The sequence below is a fragment of the Macaca fascicularis genome, chromosome 8, assembly GCF_037993035.2.
Source record: "Macaca fascicularis isolate 582-1 chromosome 8, T2T-MFA8v1.1".
Lineage (NCBI taxonomy): Eukaryota > Metazoa > Chordata > Mammalia > Primates > Cercopithecidae > Macaca > Macaca fascicularis.
Window position 1 is genome coordinate 116,158,579 of NC_088382.1, and position 19,815 is coordinate 116,178,393.

Sequence of the window (19,815 nt, forward strand, 5' to 3'; positions counted from 1 at the left end):
CCCTGCCCCACCACAGACATACACAGAATAATGTTTGGCCAAATGTCTGGGCACCCCATGGCTCAGTCAAGTTGACACCTACAATTAACCATCACACACACACACGCGCGCACACACACACACACACACACACGGGAAGCTTGAAGTGTATCTTATACTTTCAGAAAATAAATTCAAGGAAGAGTTTATGGAGTGAAATGCCAAAAGCAGAGATGCCATATTCAGTAATGATTCTGCTAAAAAAGCTCAGAAACACTGGTCAAATACTGACTTTTTGTATATATATTTGTTTTAATTTAATGAAGGACATGATTTGAAGAATCTAGACTAGATTGCTAATATATCCATTACTTCTTCAAATAAAGCCATTGTAAATGCTTGAGCAGTATTCTATTGCTGTGACTTGATGTTTAAGTTCTCTAAGAAGGGACTGTAGTGTAGCATTTTAAGATAAGTAAAGCAAGATTTCTTTATGCTTAAGATGCCTGATCTGAAGTACCCAGCTTTCTGTTGTGAAGACTTGAGAACCTATTTTTTATTTGGACACTAGAATGGGAAACTATGTAACCTAAAAGTATTCACAACATTTTCGCAAAAGTAAATTCTTTGAATGTTCTCCATCAGTTGATTCTGGGTCATGTGGCATTTAATAGGTAATTTTTAATTTGAAAAAAGAAAGAAAGCATTCATTCTTAGAAGAAATTTAGATGGCTTCTGGGACATCTGGTTTCAAGTAGCATGTCACTCTGTACTCTCAAATTGCTATATTAATTGGCCTACAGAATGGGCTATTTAAGATTAGCTATTTAAATGTTGGGAAATGGCTACTAAATATAGTGATTTTAATTTGGGGGTAATTAATGGTGACTTAATCTTCTAAGAATAATCAACAAAATCCAGCTACTTCTGCCAGATAGAAGCAGTAACAGTTAGGATACTAATTTTGCTCCTATAATAAAGCCCCAAACTGTTTATTTTTGTCTCACACAACACTCTGAAGATAAGTAACCTCCTGGGCAGATTTTTTGGTATCAAGGGTAGATTCTCCTAATTCCTCTGGCTACCTTAATATTCAACTCCCATCTCTGGGTCTAAAAACGCTCTCCTTTTTAGTACTAAACATGTACTCTTTACTTCTGATTTTTTTGAATGCCCATTTTTTAAAAGTTTGGGAAATACTAAAAATAAATAAAGAAGATGACAGTCAACTACAATTCTGTTAGCCAGAGATAACCATTACGTTATCTTTAGTTGCTTCTTCTATGGCTTTTCTCCATGTGACTTTTCATTTACATAATGGACTCAGTTTTGCATTATTTAACCTGATATTAATAATATACATTTTTCTCACACCATTAAAATGTGATTCTCAATATAATTTTACATTTGCATTAATTTAACCTGTAGAAGTTCCAGAATTTTTTCAACATATTGCTGATGTTAGACTGTTAGAGTTTCCAGTCTCTATTAGTATTAATGATGCTACTATCAACATCTTTATGCACACATTTTGTCTGATTTTGTATTTATTAATAAAGAATCTTAAAGGTGAAATGGACTCAAATGGTAGGGAAATTTTGAAGGCTCTTAATCTATATTGCTAAATCACTTTCCAAAAAGTGTTGTGAAAATTTCTTTTTAAACTAGTTCTACTAGTTTTTTTCATATCACCCTCACTAGCATTTACAATTAAATAAATTTGACTCAGTTGATTAAATGAAAATGGACATTCACAGCCCCTTGATGACTGATGAGACCTACTGTGGTTTCACATGTACCAGCAATGTTATCATGATTAAATTCTCATACTTTGATCATGTATTCATTTCTTGTTTTAATGCAAATATGAACAATCCTGCCTGACTGTGTTAAGCATGATAGCAGGTACAGAGTAAATGAAGATATCTCATTTAATGACCCCTACATTTAATGATATACAATTAATTTAATGACAGCAGTCAACTTGATCCATCCAAGAATCTTGAAGAATATTTTTTTTTTTTAAAAAAAGAGAAGGGACATTGAATTACTGATTACTGAAATAAATGGTACCTCACTTATGTGCCAAAGCTCATGCAGTTTTCTCAGAGGAAAGACTGTAAATTCTTATTTCAAAGCACATTAATTCTGAACCTAGATAAAATCCTAACACATTTGATGATATGATTTTCAAATACACAGCAGATTAAAAACAGCAAAGTAGAAGCAGCAGCAGACACATTAACAACAAATAATGGTTGATGAGAAAATGACAAAGAGAAGAGATAGAAATGTTTATAACACACACACACACAAAACCCTGAAATTATGTTTTTTAAAATGGTGATGTTTTTAATAATAACAGTGTTTAAGTAAATTATAGCTCATCTATTCAAAGATTATTAAGAAGTCCTTATATTATTTTTACAAGAACTTTTAATGTCACAGAAAAAAATCGCTTTTCTACTAAGGGGGAAAGCTGGATATAACTTTGCAGATAGAATTTAATTACAAATATGGTTTTAAAAGTTGAAGAGATATCCTGGAAGTACTGTTCTTAGGAACAGTAAGATTATTTTCTTCTTCTTTTTCTGTATCTTGTAAATTTTCTAAAATGTATATGATGTATTACTTTAATAAAGAAAATTTTTCTGTTACTTTTAGAATAATCTGGAAATTTTAGGAGTAGAAATTATTCTTTCGTATGTTACTGACAAATAGAATTATACAAGTATTTGTGCTTATAATGGTAGCACAGTTATTTTTAAAAAATCAAATAGAGCCATGGGCTGTATTGCAGATGACCTGGGAAAGTTATCTGTTGCTGAAGATTTTTATCTAAAGTAAAAATAAATATACAGTCTATGTAACCACATTAAAGTAAACAACAGAGATTCAAAACTCATAGTTAGGGGTGATTTTAAAAATCATTATTTAGGTATTAGTCTATTGAGGATGTCTCTTGAGTAATATTTAAATTATGTTTTATAAAATAATAATCATAGTGACTATGATGGCATTAGAAAGAAAATTCTTAAATTCAGTAAGTCAAACATCATCATATATTTAGAAAGAGTGCTCATGCTATATAAATATTGAAAACACTCTAGAAACCAAAATTACATTTCAAGTTGGTAGAACCCCAACAATTTTAATCGAAATATTTTTAAATTTTATATACACTCATCTTGCATATAACAGTGGCATGTTTATGTAAATTGTTTTTGTAGCATCTCTCAACTCGAAGTTTTTTGTTTGTATTTGGTAGGAGTAACTTTCAACTACCTTTACTTAGAAGAATTTATAGTATTTTCCAGAAAATTATTAAATGTATGAGTTTTAATAATAGTCATTGGCAGACTTTCTAAACTAATAACATGAACAGTTAAACTACATTTCCTTCATGAAATTATAAATTACAATGGATATATATGTCAGTTTTTACATTATTGTCTCACAGACCCAAAGCTATCCTTTTTTTTTTTTTTTTTTTTTTTTTTTTTTTTTTTTGAGATGGAGTCTCTGTGTCGCCCAGGCTGGAATGCAGTGGCGTAATCTCGGCTCACTGCAACCTCCACCTCCCGGGTTCAAGTGATTCTCCTGCCTCAGCCTCCCGAGTAGCTGGGATTACAGGCGCCGTCGCCAACACGCCCAGCTAATTTTTGTATTTTTTTGTTTGTTTTTTGAGACGGAGTCTCGCTCTGTCGCCCAGGCTGGAGTGCAGTGGCGCGATCTCGGCTCACAGAAAGCTCCGCCTCCCGGATTCACGCCATTCTCCTGCCTCAGCCTCCGGAGTAGCTGGGACTACAAGCGCCCGCCACCTCGCCCGGCTAAATTTTTGTATTTTTAGTAGAGACGGGGTTTCACCAGGTCAGCCAGGTCTCGAACTCCTGACCTGAGGTGATCCACCCGCCTCGGCCTCCCAAAGTGCTGGGATTTCAGGCGTAGCTACTGCGCTTGGACAAAGCTACCCTTTTCTGTTCAGCCTCGCGATGCTGGGGCTGAGTTCCTGCAACCCAGGTTTCTGCTTTGCCAGCAGCCACCTGCTAGGCTCTGCCAGTAGGGGCCTCCAGAAGGAAGCTGCAAGGCCGGAACTGGGAGGAGAAACTCACTTCAGGTACGCTTGTAGTTCCTGTATCTCCTCTCCAGCTACCCTTCCTTGCTGTGGCAACAAGGGTTCATTCCAGTAGCAACTACTGAATTCAGTTTGCAGTTTTTCTAACGTTTGCAGAACCAGCTCCATTGTACCCTCCTCTTCAGAGACGGCAGCATTAGCTGGCCGGTGCCCCTTTGTAGAAATCTGGGTTATGGCTTCACAGGACTAGGGGTGTCACATTTAACATAAAATTATAGGAAACCCAATTTGAATCTCAGAAAAACAACCAATAAACATTTAGTAGAAGTGTGTTCCTGATATTGCATATTTAACTGTGTTTACTGTATTTTATCAGCAGCCGTGTGCAGGGTCCCTTCTCTAAGCTTCTGTATTTTAATAATTCCAACCATTTCCCTTTACTCCCTAGCCCCTGAGTAGCTGTTTTCTGCTATTGCTATCTTTGTAATAACTTAGTGTCATCAACTTGATACCCACATTATTCTTTATATTCTGTCCTGTCTCCTGACAACGTTGATTGATACAGTAGAGTTTTTTAAAGCAGATACTGGGATTGACAAGATAATTTTCCTACCAGTTAATATTCCTATGTATAAGTTAATGGGGATACTTATATGGTAACTGTGATAGAAAGTATCCAAACTTTGTTTACCCTGGGGCTAAATGAGTTCATATATATAATATTTGTAGTTCTATGTGGTTCAGAGACATAAGTCATAGTAAATTCTTGTGCATAGCCTATCTCCTTTATCAACATTTTAAGGAATTCAGGACTTACTATGTATACTGTGTGTGTGACTGTAAAATTGTGACAGGAGGACAAGAAGAAAAACAACTTACAGATTTAATGTGGTTGTAAAATACAACAATTGTTAATTTGTAAAATAGATTAATTTCTAGTCCACTTGCACCTGAGTTCTAGACTCTGGACACTAATTTCATTAGTTAGCAAAATACTCAGCACACACGGTTGTATATTCATCATCTCAGTGGCATTTACATGGTGTTTGCATTGCTCTTATCAAGTTTATCCAGGCTTCCTATTTACTCTTTACCCTGTTCCCACACTGTTCCAACCACTGCTATAGTGGCATCTTTGACTTTAGTGACCACCTAGGTAACCTCACTTTTTCTTTTTCTTGCCTAGTATGAAAATATACCCAATACCATCTTCTTTATTGCTGACTGGGAATGTCCTCTCAAAGCTCCTAAAATTCTTGACGCTCTCCCTTTTTTTGCTTTTCTCTAGCTGGACTATTTTGATTATACCTTTCTGAACTGACTCTGGGTTTCTGGCTTGCCTCAGGCCACATTTCTGGCTTACAGTTTGACTTTCATTGTAATTCCCTATTTATGGCTGTAGTTGGTTGTACAGTGATCACTTCAAACCCGTCGCTTCCTGCCTGAAATCCTGTAATTGCTAGTGTTTGACATTCGAAACTCCTTATCCCTGATTTGCCTCAAACTTCTGGTTCTCCTGTGTGTCCTTTCATCTTACCTGGGGACCTGGATTAGCTCTGGCCTTGCTGCTTTCGAGGCCTGCTTAAATAAATGAGCAAGCTATTTCTAGCTAAATAAAATGAGCTGGAAAGAATAGGCAGAACTGGGAGAATTAGGTGACTATTTCTCCATGTCTGATTATCTGCGAGAGTGCAGGGAAGGATGTTGCAAAGCCTTGGGACTAAGCTTGCTGGCAGTGGAGCATTTTCTTGACTCATCTCATGCGCTGCTCATGAGAACCCCACAGGGTAGGCATCACCCTTTCACCATCCAGACATAAGAAAGAAGGATTAAAGCTTAGAAAGGTTAAGTAACTTGCTCAAAGGCACACAGTAGCTAAGGAGGGGAGCCAGGAATTAAATTCAGGCTGTTTCGGGTCCCATTTTTTTTTTAATCACTATGCTATATGTGCTTGATTTCATATAATTGAGCCCTCACAATCTGTCTAGTTCTGCAATTCAGTGAGGTTTGGGGTAGTAATGATTGGTTGCAAGTCCAAAAAGTTTCACTGGTCTCATGGCAGCAGAGCAAATGCTGTTATCTTCCTAGGCTCACAGCAGAAGCATGTGCATTCTGATTGACCACACACTTCCCGCCAGCTGCATAAAATCACTATTCATGATTTAGATTGGAAAGCATACTGATGGCCAGCATTTTCTTCCTGTGTGTGATTGACTGGCAGCTGTGACTCTAAATGCGCAGAACTATAGGCATGAGAATAATTTCAACAAGTATCCTTTAAAGCATTATATCTTTTTAAAACCATCTTAGCCATCTTTAAGTGTATGGTTCAGTAGTGTGAAGAATATTCACATCATAGTAAAACCCATCTCCAGAACTGTTTTGACTTTGTGAATCTGAAACTCTATACCCATTAAATCACAACTCTCCTTTTCCCCTCCCTACAACTCTTTTGTTTCTATGAATTTGACCACTTTATATACCTAAGAAAAATGGAATCTTACAGTAGTTATCTTCTTGTGACTGGCCTATTTCACTTTACATAATATCCTCAAGGTTCATCCATGCTGTAGCACATGACAGGGTTTTCTTTCTATAACTGAATAATATTTAATTGTACATATATACCACATTTGTATATCTATTCATTAACTGGTGGACAAGTAGTTTGATGCCACTTCTTGGCAATAGTGAATAGCACTGCTGTGAACATGGATATGCAGATATCTTATAGAAACCTTGCTTTCAATTCTTTGGAATTCATATCAAGAACTGAGATTATTGGATCCTATGGTATATATTTTTTTAATTTTTTGAGGAAACTGCATACTGTTTCCTATTGTGGTAGCATTATTTTACATCCCACCAATAGTACACGGCAGTTCCAATTTCTCCACATTCTCACCAACACTTGCTATTATCTGTGAAACACTGTATCTTTTTCTTTTCTTTAATGATGCACTATAATTTTTGTTTCAAAAAATATATGACTTAAGCTAATATTTTGTGAGCAAAAATGCAGGGCCAACATATTTAAACATTATCCAGGCTTCTAAGTGTGTTCACTTTCAGAAGCTAAATATTTTCCTGAACATTCCTTAAGTAAATGAATAACTTGCTCTTTTGAACTTAAAACACATACTTGTTTCTTCATTCCTGTGACTACCACTGTCTTACCCAGCATTGAAAGCTTCTTAAAATTAGTCAGAGGAAGACAAGTGGGAAGGTGTAGACTTCTCACTTCAATAGTCTGCTAAAGATGGAGAAAAAATATGGTGCTATTCAAAGACAGTCTATACTTAAAGATTTAGAGTTTTGGATGGAAATAACCCGGTGAAATAGCAAGAATGTTTGAAAGAGAACTTGACAAACCACTGCTGCAGAAAGCTGAATTCCAAGGAAGTACGCCCAATATCCATGAAGCTGAGAAGTAAGTTTCTGAAATCATGCCTTTCTATTTTTTTTTTTTTAATTTCTCATTTGCCTAAAAAATGTCAACCACTTGTTGAGGCAAGCAGAGTTTTGCTACTGGAACATATAAATTAACCAAATAAGAGTATTATGTAAATAACAGTACATTTGTATATTTGTTTAGTGGCCCTTTTATGGAGTATTAGAAATCACCAACTTTTGACTTTAAGAAAAGAATATTAATATGTGTGTTGTCAGTAATATTTTGATTCTGTGATTTTTTTTAAAAAAAAAAAAAACCTTTAAAACATTTGTCTTATTTCTATTAATGTCACTTGATTTTTCTGGTTTCCAATTCCTGCTTCATTCATAGAAGCTTCTAGAAGTAAATGTCTTTTTTCATTTTAAACACGAAAGCAGATGAATAAAATGAACTTCTAATACATTTAATGTCACACTGTGAGACAACCATATTGAGATTCTCAAAAAATTGCTTGTATGGAGAAAAGAAGATTATCATTTTTAGGGCCAGGCATGATGGCTCACACCTACAATCCCAGCACTTTGGAAGGCCAACGCAGGCAGATCACCTGAGGTCACAAGTTCAAGACCAGCCTGGCCAACATGGAGAAACCCTGCCTCTATTAAAAATACAAATATTAGCTAAGTGGGGTGGTGGGTGCTTGTAATCCCAGCTACTAGGGACACTGAGGCAGGAGAATCGCTTGAACCTGGGAGGTGGAGGTTGCAGTGAGCCGAGATCATGCCACTGCACCACAGCCTGGCAACAAAGCGAGACTCTGTCTTGGAAAAAAACTAAAAAAACAAAAACAAAAAGAAAATTATCATTTTCTAGCCAGTGACTAGTAAATTTTCTAAAGCTATCAGATAATTTATAACAATAATGGATTTAAAAAACCAACAAGACAGATTTTTTCTATTGACATATATATATGACATATATATTCATATATGTATTCATATATATGTCTCATATATATATGTGATGGTAAATACTGATCAAAATCCAGAGCAGCTCACTTGGAGAGAAAAATTACAAAGACCTATTAGGTAAAACAAGATTATTTGGAATTATAGGAGTAAGAGTTAAGAATAAACTAAAAACAAAGCACTTGTTCTTTCTGGCAGCTGAAAATAGCAAACCTGGGGACAACAAAGTTTTTCTTCCCATATTCCTTATGCTGGTTAGCTAGCATGATGACTAAAACAGAAATGTGCCTGCCATTGTAGAGCTTCCAATTATTTCTTTTTGGTAGTAGTATTCCACAATGGAGAGCATTAGATAAAAATAGGCAGTCTTTTACAACATTTTAATTTAGTCTTTGTTAATGTTAAAGAGACAAATTCCTTATTGAATTTCTGAGCAAAGCTTAATAATAATGAAGTTAGAGGAAAAACACCCACCACATTTTATAAAGTAGTGAAAAAATCTTATTAAGCAACAGAAGTGTTGTTTTTCCTGTTTTTAGAAAATAACCACTGAAGCTTATCACTTGAAAAGCAGACTTATTTTGCAAAGAACTTACTAATTTATAAAATAATGAGACTTTGGAGAAGCATCTTCCTTATCAATTGTCTTATACGTTTCAGGGACGTGATAGAACAAACCAGTGTCACAGTCTCTTGGCACCACTTTTAGGATATGAATACATTTGGCACCCTCCCCACGGTGTTCAGCCTTGGGGTTCTCACCCAAAACTGAAACAAAGTTCTATTTCCATAGCTTCTCCACTTCTATGACATAATGTAGTTATGCTATCTTAAACTTATTCCTATTAAGTTTGTAGTTCTTAGGAGGGATTTTTTTTAAGACTAAAGTTATTTGTATCTAAATATATAACTTTCATAAACAGAGTATTAATTAGAAAGTATAGTTTTTCCTTAAGCTTTAAGGACAATTCATAAGTCTAAGTATTTTTATATAAAATATAGTCACTTGATTCCACTGACTCGTGACTTTAATGGATTAAGTTCCCCCAAAATTTACTCTCATTTACAAGCCTATTAAACTTCTTTAAATACTTCAAACTAGGTTTCAAATTTATATGACTTTTAACAAACACTTTAAATGCCCGATGGGGCAAACTTAAAATGTAATAAGCCAGTGCTTGCTAAACACTTAACCTCTGAAAAACTAATAAATCAAACCTATAAATGTAGTAAATTAGAGTCTTCTAAGCATTTCAAACATCTTAAAATCAGGACTGGAAGCAAGAGTTCTAGTAAAAGATGGTGGATTAAATGCAACCATTAAGGTCTGCTCCATTTTCATCCTCAACTAAAATGACAGTAAAGGGCTTTTCTAAGGAGACAGATGCCAAAAGGACCAAACCAGAAGAGGAGATAACAGCAATAAAATTTCGTAGGTTGAAGGCAGATAATGTAGCAGACCCAAGAAAGCTAATGCTAACAGTGGGAATAACTGAGAAGCACCCAATTTACAGTGTGGAACTCCTGAAAGTAGTTGATGATGTTGAGTATTTTAAAAAGTAGGAATAAACATAAAACTAAAGTATCTTTTCAAAAAGCAGATTGACCTAGGAGAGAAGATTTAATGTTACTGACATTAAGAATTCTCTTAGGAACAGCTCAATCAGAGCATGCTACAGTCAAGACTGCAGTCACTTCCTCACTTCCAATCTGCTTTTTTAGTGTCTCATTCTTAAATGGGAAATGTATTGAGGTTCAACTCCTAATATGAGAACACTGACTAAACCAAGGACACAGAAAAGAAAAATTGGAAGGAACAGAAAATATTTGGGAAGAAAGAAAACCGTCTAAAGAGATTCTTAGCATTCTCAAAAGAATAAAATATATTGTATCCAGAAAACCAAAATAGCGTGATACAAAAAGGGATATTCAGGAAACAAAAATCTCTAGGAGGTTAAAAGTATAATTGCATAAATGAAAAACCCAGTAAAAGCTTTGAAAGAAATCTTCCTGAAAGTAGAAAAGGGATGAAAATAACAGAAAAAGTAGAGAAACCTGAGGGCCAGTCATGGAACTCCATCATCCAAACAGGATCTCCAGAAACAGATACCAGACTTAAAAAAAGAGAGGGGGGTTGGGAGGAGGGGGGTGAAAAGTCAAAGAAATAATGTGAGAAAATTTCCCAGAACTGCAGGACACGAGTTTCCAAATTGAAAGAGCCCAGTAGCAAGAACAATGAAAAAAAGTCTCCCACTTAGGCATATTATCATGAAATTTCAGAAAACTTGTTTCAAAGAAAAGATTCTTAAATCATCAGGGAGACATATTCATTCAATGGATCAAGAATCAGAATGACATGGGACTTCTGTAAAGCAATACTAGAAGCTGCAAAGTAATAGAGTATGCCTTTAAAATTTGAATGGTAAATTATTTCCTCTCAATAGTTTTACTATCATTATAAATCAACTATGAGTAGAATAAAGCCATTTTCATATAGGCACATTTTAAAAATTTCCCTCCCATTACAGTTTCTCAAGTGCTGCAGCAATATGAGAAAGAAAAAAAATGGAATCCAATAAATAGGAGATATCCGTAAGGAAGAAGTGAAGGGAATCCCACACAGGGTAATTCTAAGACAGCTATGCCACATGAAAACAGTCTAGGCTGATGGAGGTCAGAGAAAAGAATTCAGAGTGGTTGGCTCTGGGGAGTAGGAAAAAGGATGGGATTGGGGGGGATTGCTTTGTTTTACAAGTCAAGTAGAACTAGCTATTTGCTTCTTTAGTTTATGTGGAACTTTGATAAAAATTAAAACTAAACTTATAAAGAGACAAAACATAATTTAAATATCATGTCAATTAGAAAACCCACTGTTCCTCTATAAACCCAGCTTGAATAATAGTTATGTCTTCATCATCTCTGCACTCTTATGGTATACTTTCCTGGGGTGAAAAGTTGCTTATTTGACTAAGGAGACTTTTATCATCATCTCCAGTCTACAACAGCAACTATGACCATAGGTTTGTGTTGTGGATGGCAATTCTAGAATAGGGCTTCTCAGAGATATATCTAGGAAAATTCTATCTAAACACAAGATAGCAATCCAAGTCCATTCTTTTAGTGGGACTTCTAAAGCCCACTCCTTTTCTTACACCCTACTGCATCCCATGTTATTTTATTCACTATATTCCTGTTATCTCAGGCAACTTTAGTCTAAACTGACTTGCTAGGTTGTATATCCATTACCCAGATTGGATTTTATCTTTTCTACTTGATTGAATTCAGTACTCTTTTAAAATTTTACATTATTTCATTATCCACCATTCTACATGCTATAGTAATTTAATTCAGTTCCTCGTGGAGCTTATGTTACATATCAGCAGAAGGTAAAAACTATATAAATAAACATGAATGTAGGGAATGAGTAAATTGTGGAGTAAATTAGGTAATAGGTGCTATAAAGAAAATGCCAAGCCAGGTAAAGGAAGTCAGAAGTGCCAAAGAGGGGATGTGTCACAATCTTTAATGGTGGTAAGAGTAAGCCTCACTGAGAAGATGACAAAGATAAGTAAAAAATTGAAGGAGGTAAGGGAGTTAGTAATGCAGATACATGGAGAAATAGCATTCCAAGAAGCAGGAAAGTAAGGCCTTGAGACGGGAACTTGTTTTGAATATTTCAGAAATATCCAGGTACACAACAGGATAGAATGAACAACAGAAGAATATATGGGAGTGCCTTTGGAGAGATAATGGGGGCCAAATCATATGACATCTTAGAAACTTTGACTCAGAATTAGAGTTTTTACTTTAATTCTGGGCTTGAGTTTTTACTCCCAGTGAAATGAGAAGTGATCAGTGATTTTGAGCAATGGTTTGACAAATCTGACTTACATTTTGAGAGACCTGTTCCAGCTAGAACGTGGAGAACAAACTGTTGGAATATCAAGATTGGAAGCAGACCAGTTAGGAAGTTATAGCCATGATTCAGGTGAGAAATAGGGTAGTTGAGACCAAGATAGTAGTGATAGAGGTCGTGAGAAGTGGTCACATTCTGTATATACTTTAAAGGTAGAGCTGACAGATTTTCCTAATGAATACGATGGGGTGGGTGTTAAGGAGTAGAAAGAAAGAAAAAAAAAAGAGAAGAAAAACAAAGCAGTCACGTATTCCTCCCCCAAGTTTTGACCTGAGAAAATGATGGATTTGACCTCACATACAGTGGGAACAGTGAAGGTGGCACAGGTTTGCAGAGAATTCAGGAGTTTACTTCTGAATATAGTTAAGTTTCAGGTGTTAGCTAGGTCTCTAAATTGAGAGAGAGAATAAACTAGCTGGCTATTTGAATGTGGAGTTTGGGGGAAAATCTGTATTAGAAATATTGATTTAGGAGTCTTCAACACATGGGTGATAGCAAAAACCATGGATGAACTCAGCAAAGGAGAAAGCATAGATAGATGATCTGTGCTAAGGCCTAGGATTTCCAGTGCTGGGGAGGAAGAAGTAGACCTGGAAAAAAGACTGAGAAGGAGCAGCAGTGGGGGAGGAAAATCAGGAGATTGTGATGTCCTGGGAGCCAGTGAGGAAAGCATGTGGAGAAGAAGATAGAGATAAATGTGTTGAATGAGAACTGAGATGACTGTTTGTCAAGGAGGAGGTCATTGGTGACCAGCAAGAGCAGTTCAGTGCAGTGGTGGGTCTCCATGCCCACTTAGAGTGGATTTTTAAAAGAGCATGGAAAGAGAGGATTTAGAAGTGGTAACTATGGAAAATTTCTAGGATTTTTGCTGTAAAGGGAAGCAGTAGAAAGGAGTGTTCATCCATGGTGTAAATTGGGTCAGGAGAGGGTTTTACTAAGATGAGAAAGTAACAGAGTGTTTTTATGTGGATTAATCCAGTAGAGGTGGAAAATTTGACGATACAGAAGAGAGTAAAGAGTTTCAAGATTGTCTCTGAATAGGTGAGAGAGGATGGGGACACATTAGCTTAAAGCAGAAGCATCTGAGAAGGTTGAGTCAGTGGGCACAGATACAGGTAGGTGGGTTGATGTGGTATTGAGTCTGTGGAGGTTCTCTAATTTTTTTTCAGTAAAGTAGGGACCAAGATTATCGTGGAGAATAAGGATGTTGGAAGAGTTTCTTGGATTTGAGGGGAAAAAACAAATGGCGTGAAATTATCCTCTAGGAGAGTAGGAGAGTGAATAAACTATAAAAATATACTACAAAGACCAGGCAGCACTAAAGGGTCACTTGAAGCTCACACTCGTAAATATCTCAGCAAAGCTTGCTAATCATGATGACAGAGTTATATTTGAAAATACAAAGACACCTTAGTTATGGTTGTTATTTGAAGATGGACTTTAAATAAAGAATGTTCTCAAATGATAGGCTGCAGCACTTCTCAGAGAAGTCCCACTAGATAGATTTGTAATCATCATAGGGGTTCTGGTTGAGGTGTGTGCACACCTGTGGCCGTTGCTGGGCCTGGATAAACTACGTAGCGTGGTTTTTCCTTCCCTCCTCTTCATGAAACTCTCTCTCTTCTTGCATGTTTTCTTTTCCTTATGGGTATAGACTGGAACGTTAATATTTGAATTGCTGAGTATAACCATTATTTTGAGCTGGGGAAGAGGAAAAGAAAATGGTACTAGGATGCCTAGTACAGAGAAGGAAAGGATAGATATTTAAAGAATTATTTAGAATAATAGATCCGTGAAGATAAGACCAGTGGAACCATCTTCTAAATATAAACAATTTTTTTTTTTTTTTTTGAGACGGAGTCTCGCTCTGTCACCCAGGCTGGAGTGCAGTGGCATAATCTCAGCTCACTGCAAGCTCCACCTCTGGGGTTCATGCCATTCTCCTGCCTCAGCCTCCCAAGTAACTGGGACTACAGGTGCCCGCCACGCCCGGCTAATATATATATATATATTTTTTTTTTTGTATTTTTAATAGAGGCAGGGTTTCACCATGTTAGCCAGGATGGTCTCAATCTCCTGACCTCGTGATCCACCCACCTTGGCCTCCCAAAGTGCTGGAATTATAGGCGTGAGCCACCGCGCCCGGCCAACAAATTTTTTTTTTTTTCAAAGGAGAAGAAACTGCAATGATGGTGTGGAAATGCAATATATCTCAAAGGAGTCCCAACCTATTCTGAGTTATCTTTGATAGGACTGCCAGATATTGGGTTAACTGAGCACTGAAGCTTTTCTTTAATGATCTAATGTGTCAAGCAAGGAGGAAAATGTTCCTTGGTTCTTGGTCTTCATTTGTGTGAAAGAAATTCATATAATTTCTCATTTACTTTTCTTTTTGAGACAGAGTCTTGCTCTGTCACCCAGGCTAGAGTGCAGTGGCGCGATCTCGGCTCACTGCAACATCCGCCTCCCAGGTTCAAGCAGTTCTGCTGCCTCAGCCTCCCGAGTAGCTGGGAACAGGCGTCCACAGTGCCTGGCTAATTTTTATATTTTTAGTAGAGTTGAGGTTTCACCATCTTGGCCAGGCCGGTCTCAAACTCCTAACGTGATCCACCCTCTTCGGCCTCCCAGAGTGCTGGGATTACAGGTATGAGCCACCGCGCCCGGCCTCTCATTTAATTTTAAACCAACCAATTTCTTTTAAAATGGTATAATAGTTAAACACTTTCTATCAGGGCTTGTATATTTCAGCTGCACAATACTAGACAGATTACTTAATCTTTCACTGTTTGGTGTTTTAATATCTAACTCATAACTTTGTAACCGAAATGCAGATTCCATCGCACACCGCTTGCAAAGTCCAACTAACGAGAGTGATGTCTGGTATAAAGAAAGTGGCTTTATTCCAAAGCTTATCTTAGGGAAAGAGGTATAGGCTCCTGCCTTTGGTGGACTGCTTCACTTTTGGGGCAGAAAGCAGAAGCTTTAAAGGGGGACTTGATGTGAACAGCATGCAGGGGAAAGAGCGAGCAGGTGCTGATCATTTTGGTACTGTATCTACTGGGTGGTGAGCTGGCACCATCACAGGCAGAGATGGGTTGTAAAATGGCCATTGTCTCCAGACACCCTCCAGGTGGGAGAGAGTTCCATCACAGGGCACACTTTAGGTTGTAAGTTAGCTGTTGTCTCTAGGCAGTTTGGAGAGAGAGAGTTCTGGCCCTGGAGCTTTTGAGGTAAATGCATAGTTAGATAAGCCTGCTGTGTGGGGAGCATCTGGTGAAGGGAAGGTAAAGGGTATCATTGCATTTCTTTTCTTTTCTTTTCTTTTTTTTTCAGGCTTAATTCACTTTATTTTTCTTGTATAAAAACCCTATGTTGTAACCACAGCTGGAGCCTGGGTCCGCTGCACGGAGACTCTGGTGTGGGTCTTGACAAGGTGGTCAGTGAATTCCTGATAGGGAGACTTGGTAAATACAGTCTCCTTCTGGAGGTCAGGGGTCAGGTAACTGTAGGTCTTAGAGATGGCATCAACCTTGGCGAAGTTGCCCAGGGTGGCAGTGCAGCCCCGGGCTGAGGTGTAGCAGTCATCGATATTCCAGCCATCACGAGCAGCTTCTTGGGCATTTCTAAAGAACTAAGTAGGACGTAGGGAAAAACGGAAAAGGAGGAAAGAAAAAATTATTAAAACATAACTCTTACTCTTAGAAAAATGGGAGTACACAGCTGGGAATGATAAATATTGCTACCACCACCACTATCCAATTATTGGGGGAGGGGGAGGGTCCCATGACTATTTCCAATTTGGATGAAATAAGAAACCAAAAATGAGTTTTTCTTGATCCTTGAATTGAAAACTCCATTTTTACAGAAAGAAAAGATATTTTCCAATCCATTTCTCTGAAAACATCAGTTCTTTATCTCACAGGACGTAATAACTTGATGGGAAATGTAAACACAAGGTTATTCATCAAGTGGGAAATGAGGGGACACCTGGCGTGAGAGCGGCAGAGGCATTTCCGACACACTGCTGCCCCCTGCTGCCTGATACATCGTTTTCCTTCTTCACATGTGCTCAAAATTAACACACTCTGTCACCTATATAACATCATACTGAGGAGAAAACTGAGGCCCTGAAAGTGATCTGGATGACATGGATGGTAGAAGATTTAGATTAGATTATGGAAAACACACTTCTTCCTGCTTTACCCTATTGCCTTTTCCCTATTAAATTAAAAGTCAACATAGTATTGTGTGCCTATGTAGAAGGACTCAAGATGGAGAAGTGAAAATCAAGATCTCTGCACTTACATAACTCATATTCTTGTGTGAGTAAACAGCCAATAAATAAGAAAAATATCAATAAATAATTTAAGAGGATGATAGATGTATTAAATAGTAATGATGATAAAGATTTCTGGAGTACTAGGAAAACATGAAATTCAAGACACTGTTCCCAGTGCTTTCCATGATTTCTTTCATTTGAGCCTCACTGCAACCCACAAGTAGCTACTTCACTTTACAGATGAAGATATTGAGGCAGGGCTAGAATGATCCTAAGTGGTGGAACCAAGATTAGAAACCAAGCCACTTCTGACTCCAGAAGTGTCTAGGGCAGTCTGCTCTGAGAAGGCAACAGTGGAATGAAGAGAAGAAGCCAAGCTTTTGAAGATCTAAGGGAAGAGCAAGCGCAAAGGCCTGGAAGTGGAAGTGAGTTTGGTATGGCAAGGTATAGGGAAAAACAAACCAACAAACAAAAACCATCCCATATGATAGTACTAAAGGAGGATGCAGGAAGACTAGCAGAGGCCGGGTCACGGTAGGGAGCTTGGATTTTATCCTAAATTGCAAGAGGAAGCCATTGAAGGATTTCAGTCAGAGCAGCAACCTGATTTATGATATAGGGAGCTCGCTCTGGATGTTGAAAGGAAAACAGATGGTAGGGTAAGAGTTTCCTGTTTCTACCATTTATATAAACATTGCGTAAACGCTAGCAATACTGAGCCCCATGTTTTCTAAATGTGACCCCTACAGTCCCCTGTTCTTTTTCTGGTGTTTTCCTCTGTTTAGAATCCCTTCCTTGAGTCTGCCTTTTAAGATTGCAGCCTGCCTTTTAAGATTTCTTTTGTGAAGCTTTCCTGGATTCTTCAATTATATAACTTCCATCCTTTGAACTCAAGTATATATTTCAAGTATAGCTTTTCTGTGTTAACCTCTGTCCTAGGATATCTGTTATTTGACTGCCTGCCTCACGGACTGTTAGATCCCAATCTTGAGATCAAGGGCTAGGACTTGCAGGCCATCCTATATGAGTATGCACGTTGATTCCTTCACAAGGGCACCCGACCTGCCAGAACTCTGCTCACCAAACTGAGCTCCCTGACACAGGCTGCACCAGTGAAGGGGAGAGTCCTTTTTTGTCTAATTTGTATAGAGATATCATGTAAAATAGTGGATCCAGAATTGATTTCTTTCATCTTTGCATCTGAAACAGCACATCACATCTAGCAATAGAAGTATATACATAGTGGATATTTTATCAAACCTTTTTATTAATAATTGATTCTGATTTAACTAAGTCCAGTTGTAAGTAAGTAAGATGAAAAACTCAAGGTTTATGGTGTGCTTTACTCATTTACCAAGGCTATATGCAGAAAGGAATGGGACTGATCATCCTACCAAGCCCCCCTGCTCAGCCAGCATATCTCAATTGCTTGATAGGCTGTGGTTTGTGTAAAAAGAGGGAAACAAAACATAGATGACGGATTTAAGGTACATCAAGCTGGAACAAGACGTTATGTTGAAGTGTTAGGACATTGCAGTGCACTGTAGTCTATGATACCACAGGTTGGAAACCTTGAGGACTTTTGTTAAGATTGCTGATGACATATTTTCAGCAAAGATGACAATATCCAGGGGAAGTAAAATATAAAGGGTGTATGAGATTGCTGAGGCTTTAATTTTTTTTTTCTCTAGCTAGCAGTGTATTTTGAGAGCTGATTTCCTCTTTGTCCCGAATAAAGTGAAACTCTAATAAGGGTATGTCAGCTAATAAGGGTATGTCAGCTAATAAGGGTATGTCAGCACCAATGTTTCTGTGTAAGAGGACCTCCTTGTCATCTTTGAAATTAATTTGAAATTAAATTATTAATTCATCATTTGTTTCCACTGGAAGCTTATATAAATGGTCCTAAAACCAGCAAAGCTGGGGATAGTCCCCTTTGTTACATGCAAGACTGGAAGAATCATGTCAGACCCCATGGAAGCCTTGGGAACCCACCCCTAACTGCTGCTTAGTTCTCTGCTATTTTCAGAACTTTATTACTTAGTTAAGAGTTGTACCTCCTGTTTTCAGACCTCCTCGTGTTCTCATCTGCCTTTCTGCCTTCAGTGTGAATGAGTACATAATCTCTTCTCAGAGCAAGTTTAGTTGAAAATAAAGTCTTAGCACCTAAAAAAATAAGAGGAGGCGACCAGCAAGACTATGAGGCATGGAATCCGGAACCCAAGGATACTGATAAGAATGAACTGATTCATATTGCTGCTAAGACACAGAACTGACCTATGAAACACAGCAGAGTGGGCACAAATGAACCAGAGCCAGGCTCTCCTCCATTAGAAGGTGCTCAGTGTTTACACAATGCCCCTTGTCTGTAGGGGCAAGTACTACATGGGAGGGGAAGTGGCAGGGGAGTTGCTGGAACTGGAAAGTATCAGACTGATGAAAGAGGCAGCTCTTGTTTAGCTCTGTCAAGCTGTTGCTCTGCAGATGCCTGCCCATTGCTGTTAGATTTTTCAGTGGAAGTTGATGTTCTGCATTTTTATGAAATACTTTCTATTCTTTAAATATTGTCAATCAATTCAAAAAACTTTGGAAACATATAGGCAAAACCACAATCTTCCTTGTGTGGACTGCCAGTTTGCAACTCTTGCCTTAAAATTATAACCTACTTCTGTTCTCTGGACTCTGAGAAAGAAGCATGCACAGAACTATCGTTTTGGTTTGTTAACAAACAGTCTCATCATTACCTTCTCTGTTTAAAAAAGTATCATTTCTGCTTAAGAGTGCTAGAACTGGCCGGGTGCGGTGGCTCACGCCTGTAATCCCGGCACTTTGGGAGGCCGAGGCGGGCAGATCACAAGGTCAGGAATTCAAGACAAGCCTGGCCAACATGGCAAAACCCCGTCTCTACTAAAAACACAAAAAATAGCCGGGTGTGGTAGTGGGCGCTTGTAATCCCAGCTGTTCAGGAGGCTGAGGCAGGAGAATCGCTCGAACCTGGGAGGCGGAAGTTGCAATGAGCTGAGAGTGCGCCACTGCACTCTAGCCTGGACGACAAGAGTGAAATTCCATCTTAAAAAAAAAAAAAAAAAAAAAAAAGAGTGCTAGAACTATACCTAATGGGGAAAAATAGTAAGAAGAGCAGCATTTATCTTGTTTTCTGGTCACTTTTACCAGCATGCAATAATGCTGGAAATAGCCTTTCTT

General features: G+C 37.7%; 1 protein-coding gene across 10 annotated transcripts in view; it reads left to right on the top strand.

Moving 5' to 3' along the window:
- The window catches only part of OXR1 (oxidation resistance 1), a 382,144-nt gene that overhangs the window by 202,090 nt on the left and 160,239 nt on the right, over nucleotides 1–19,815 (top strand). For 3 of the 10 annotated variants that reach the window (XM_005563917.4, XM_073999293.1, XM_073999302.1), the window contains exon 1: nucleotides 7,257–7,484. The exons of the other annotated variants lie outside the window; for them this stretch is intronic. In XM_005563917.4, the coding sequence (XP_005563974.3) occupies nucleotides 7,472–7,484 (13 nt within the window). In that variant the 5' untranslated portion in view covers nucleotides 7,257–7,471. Of the gene's footprint in view, nucleotides 1–7,256; nucleotides 7,485–19,815 lie in introns of those variants that run through there. 10 annotated transcript variants of the gene reach the window in all.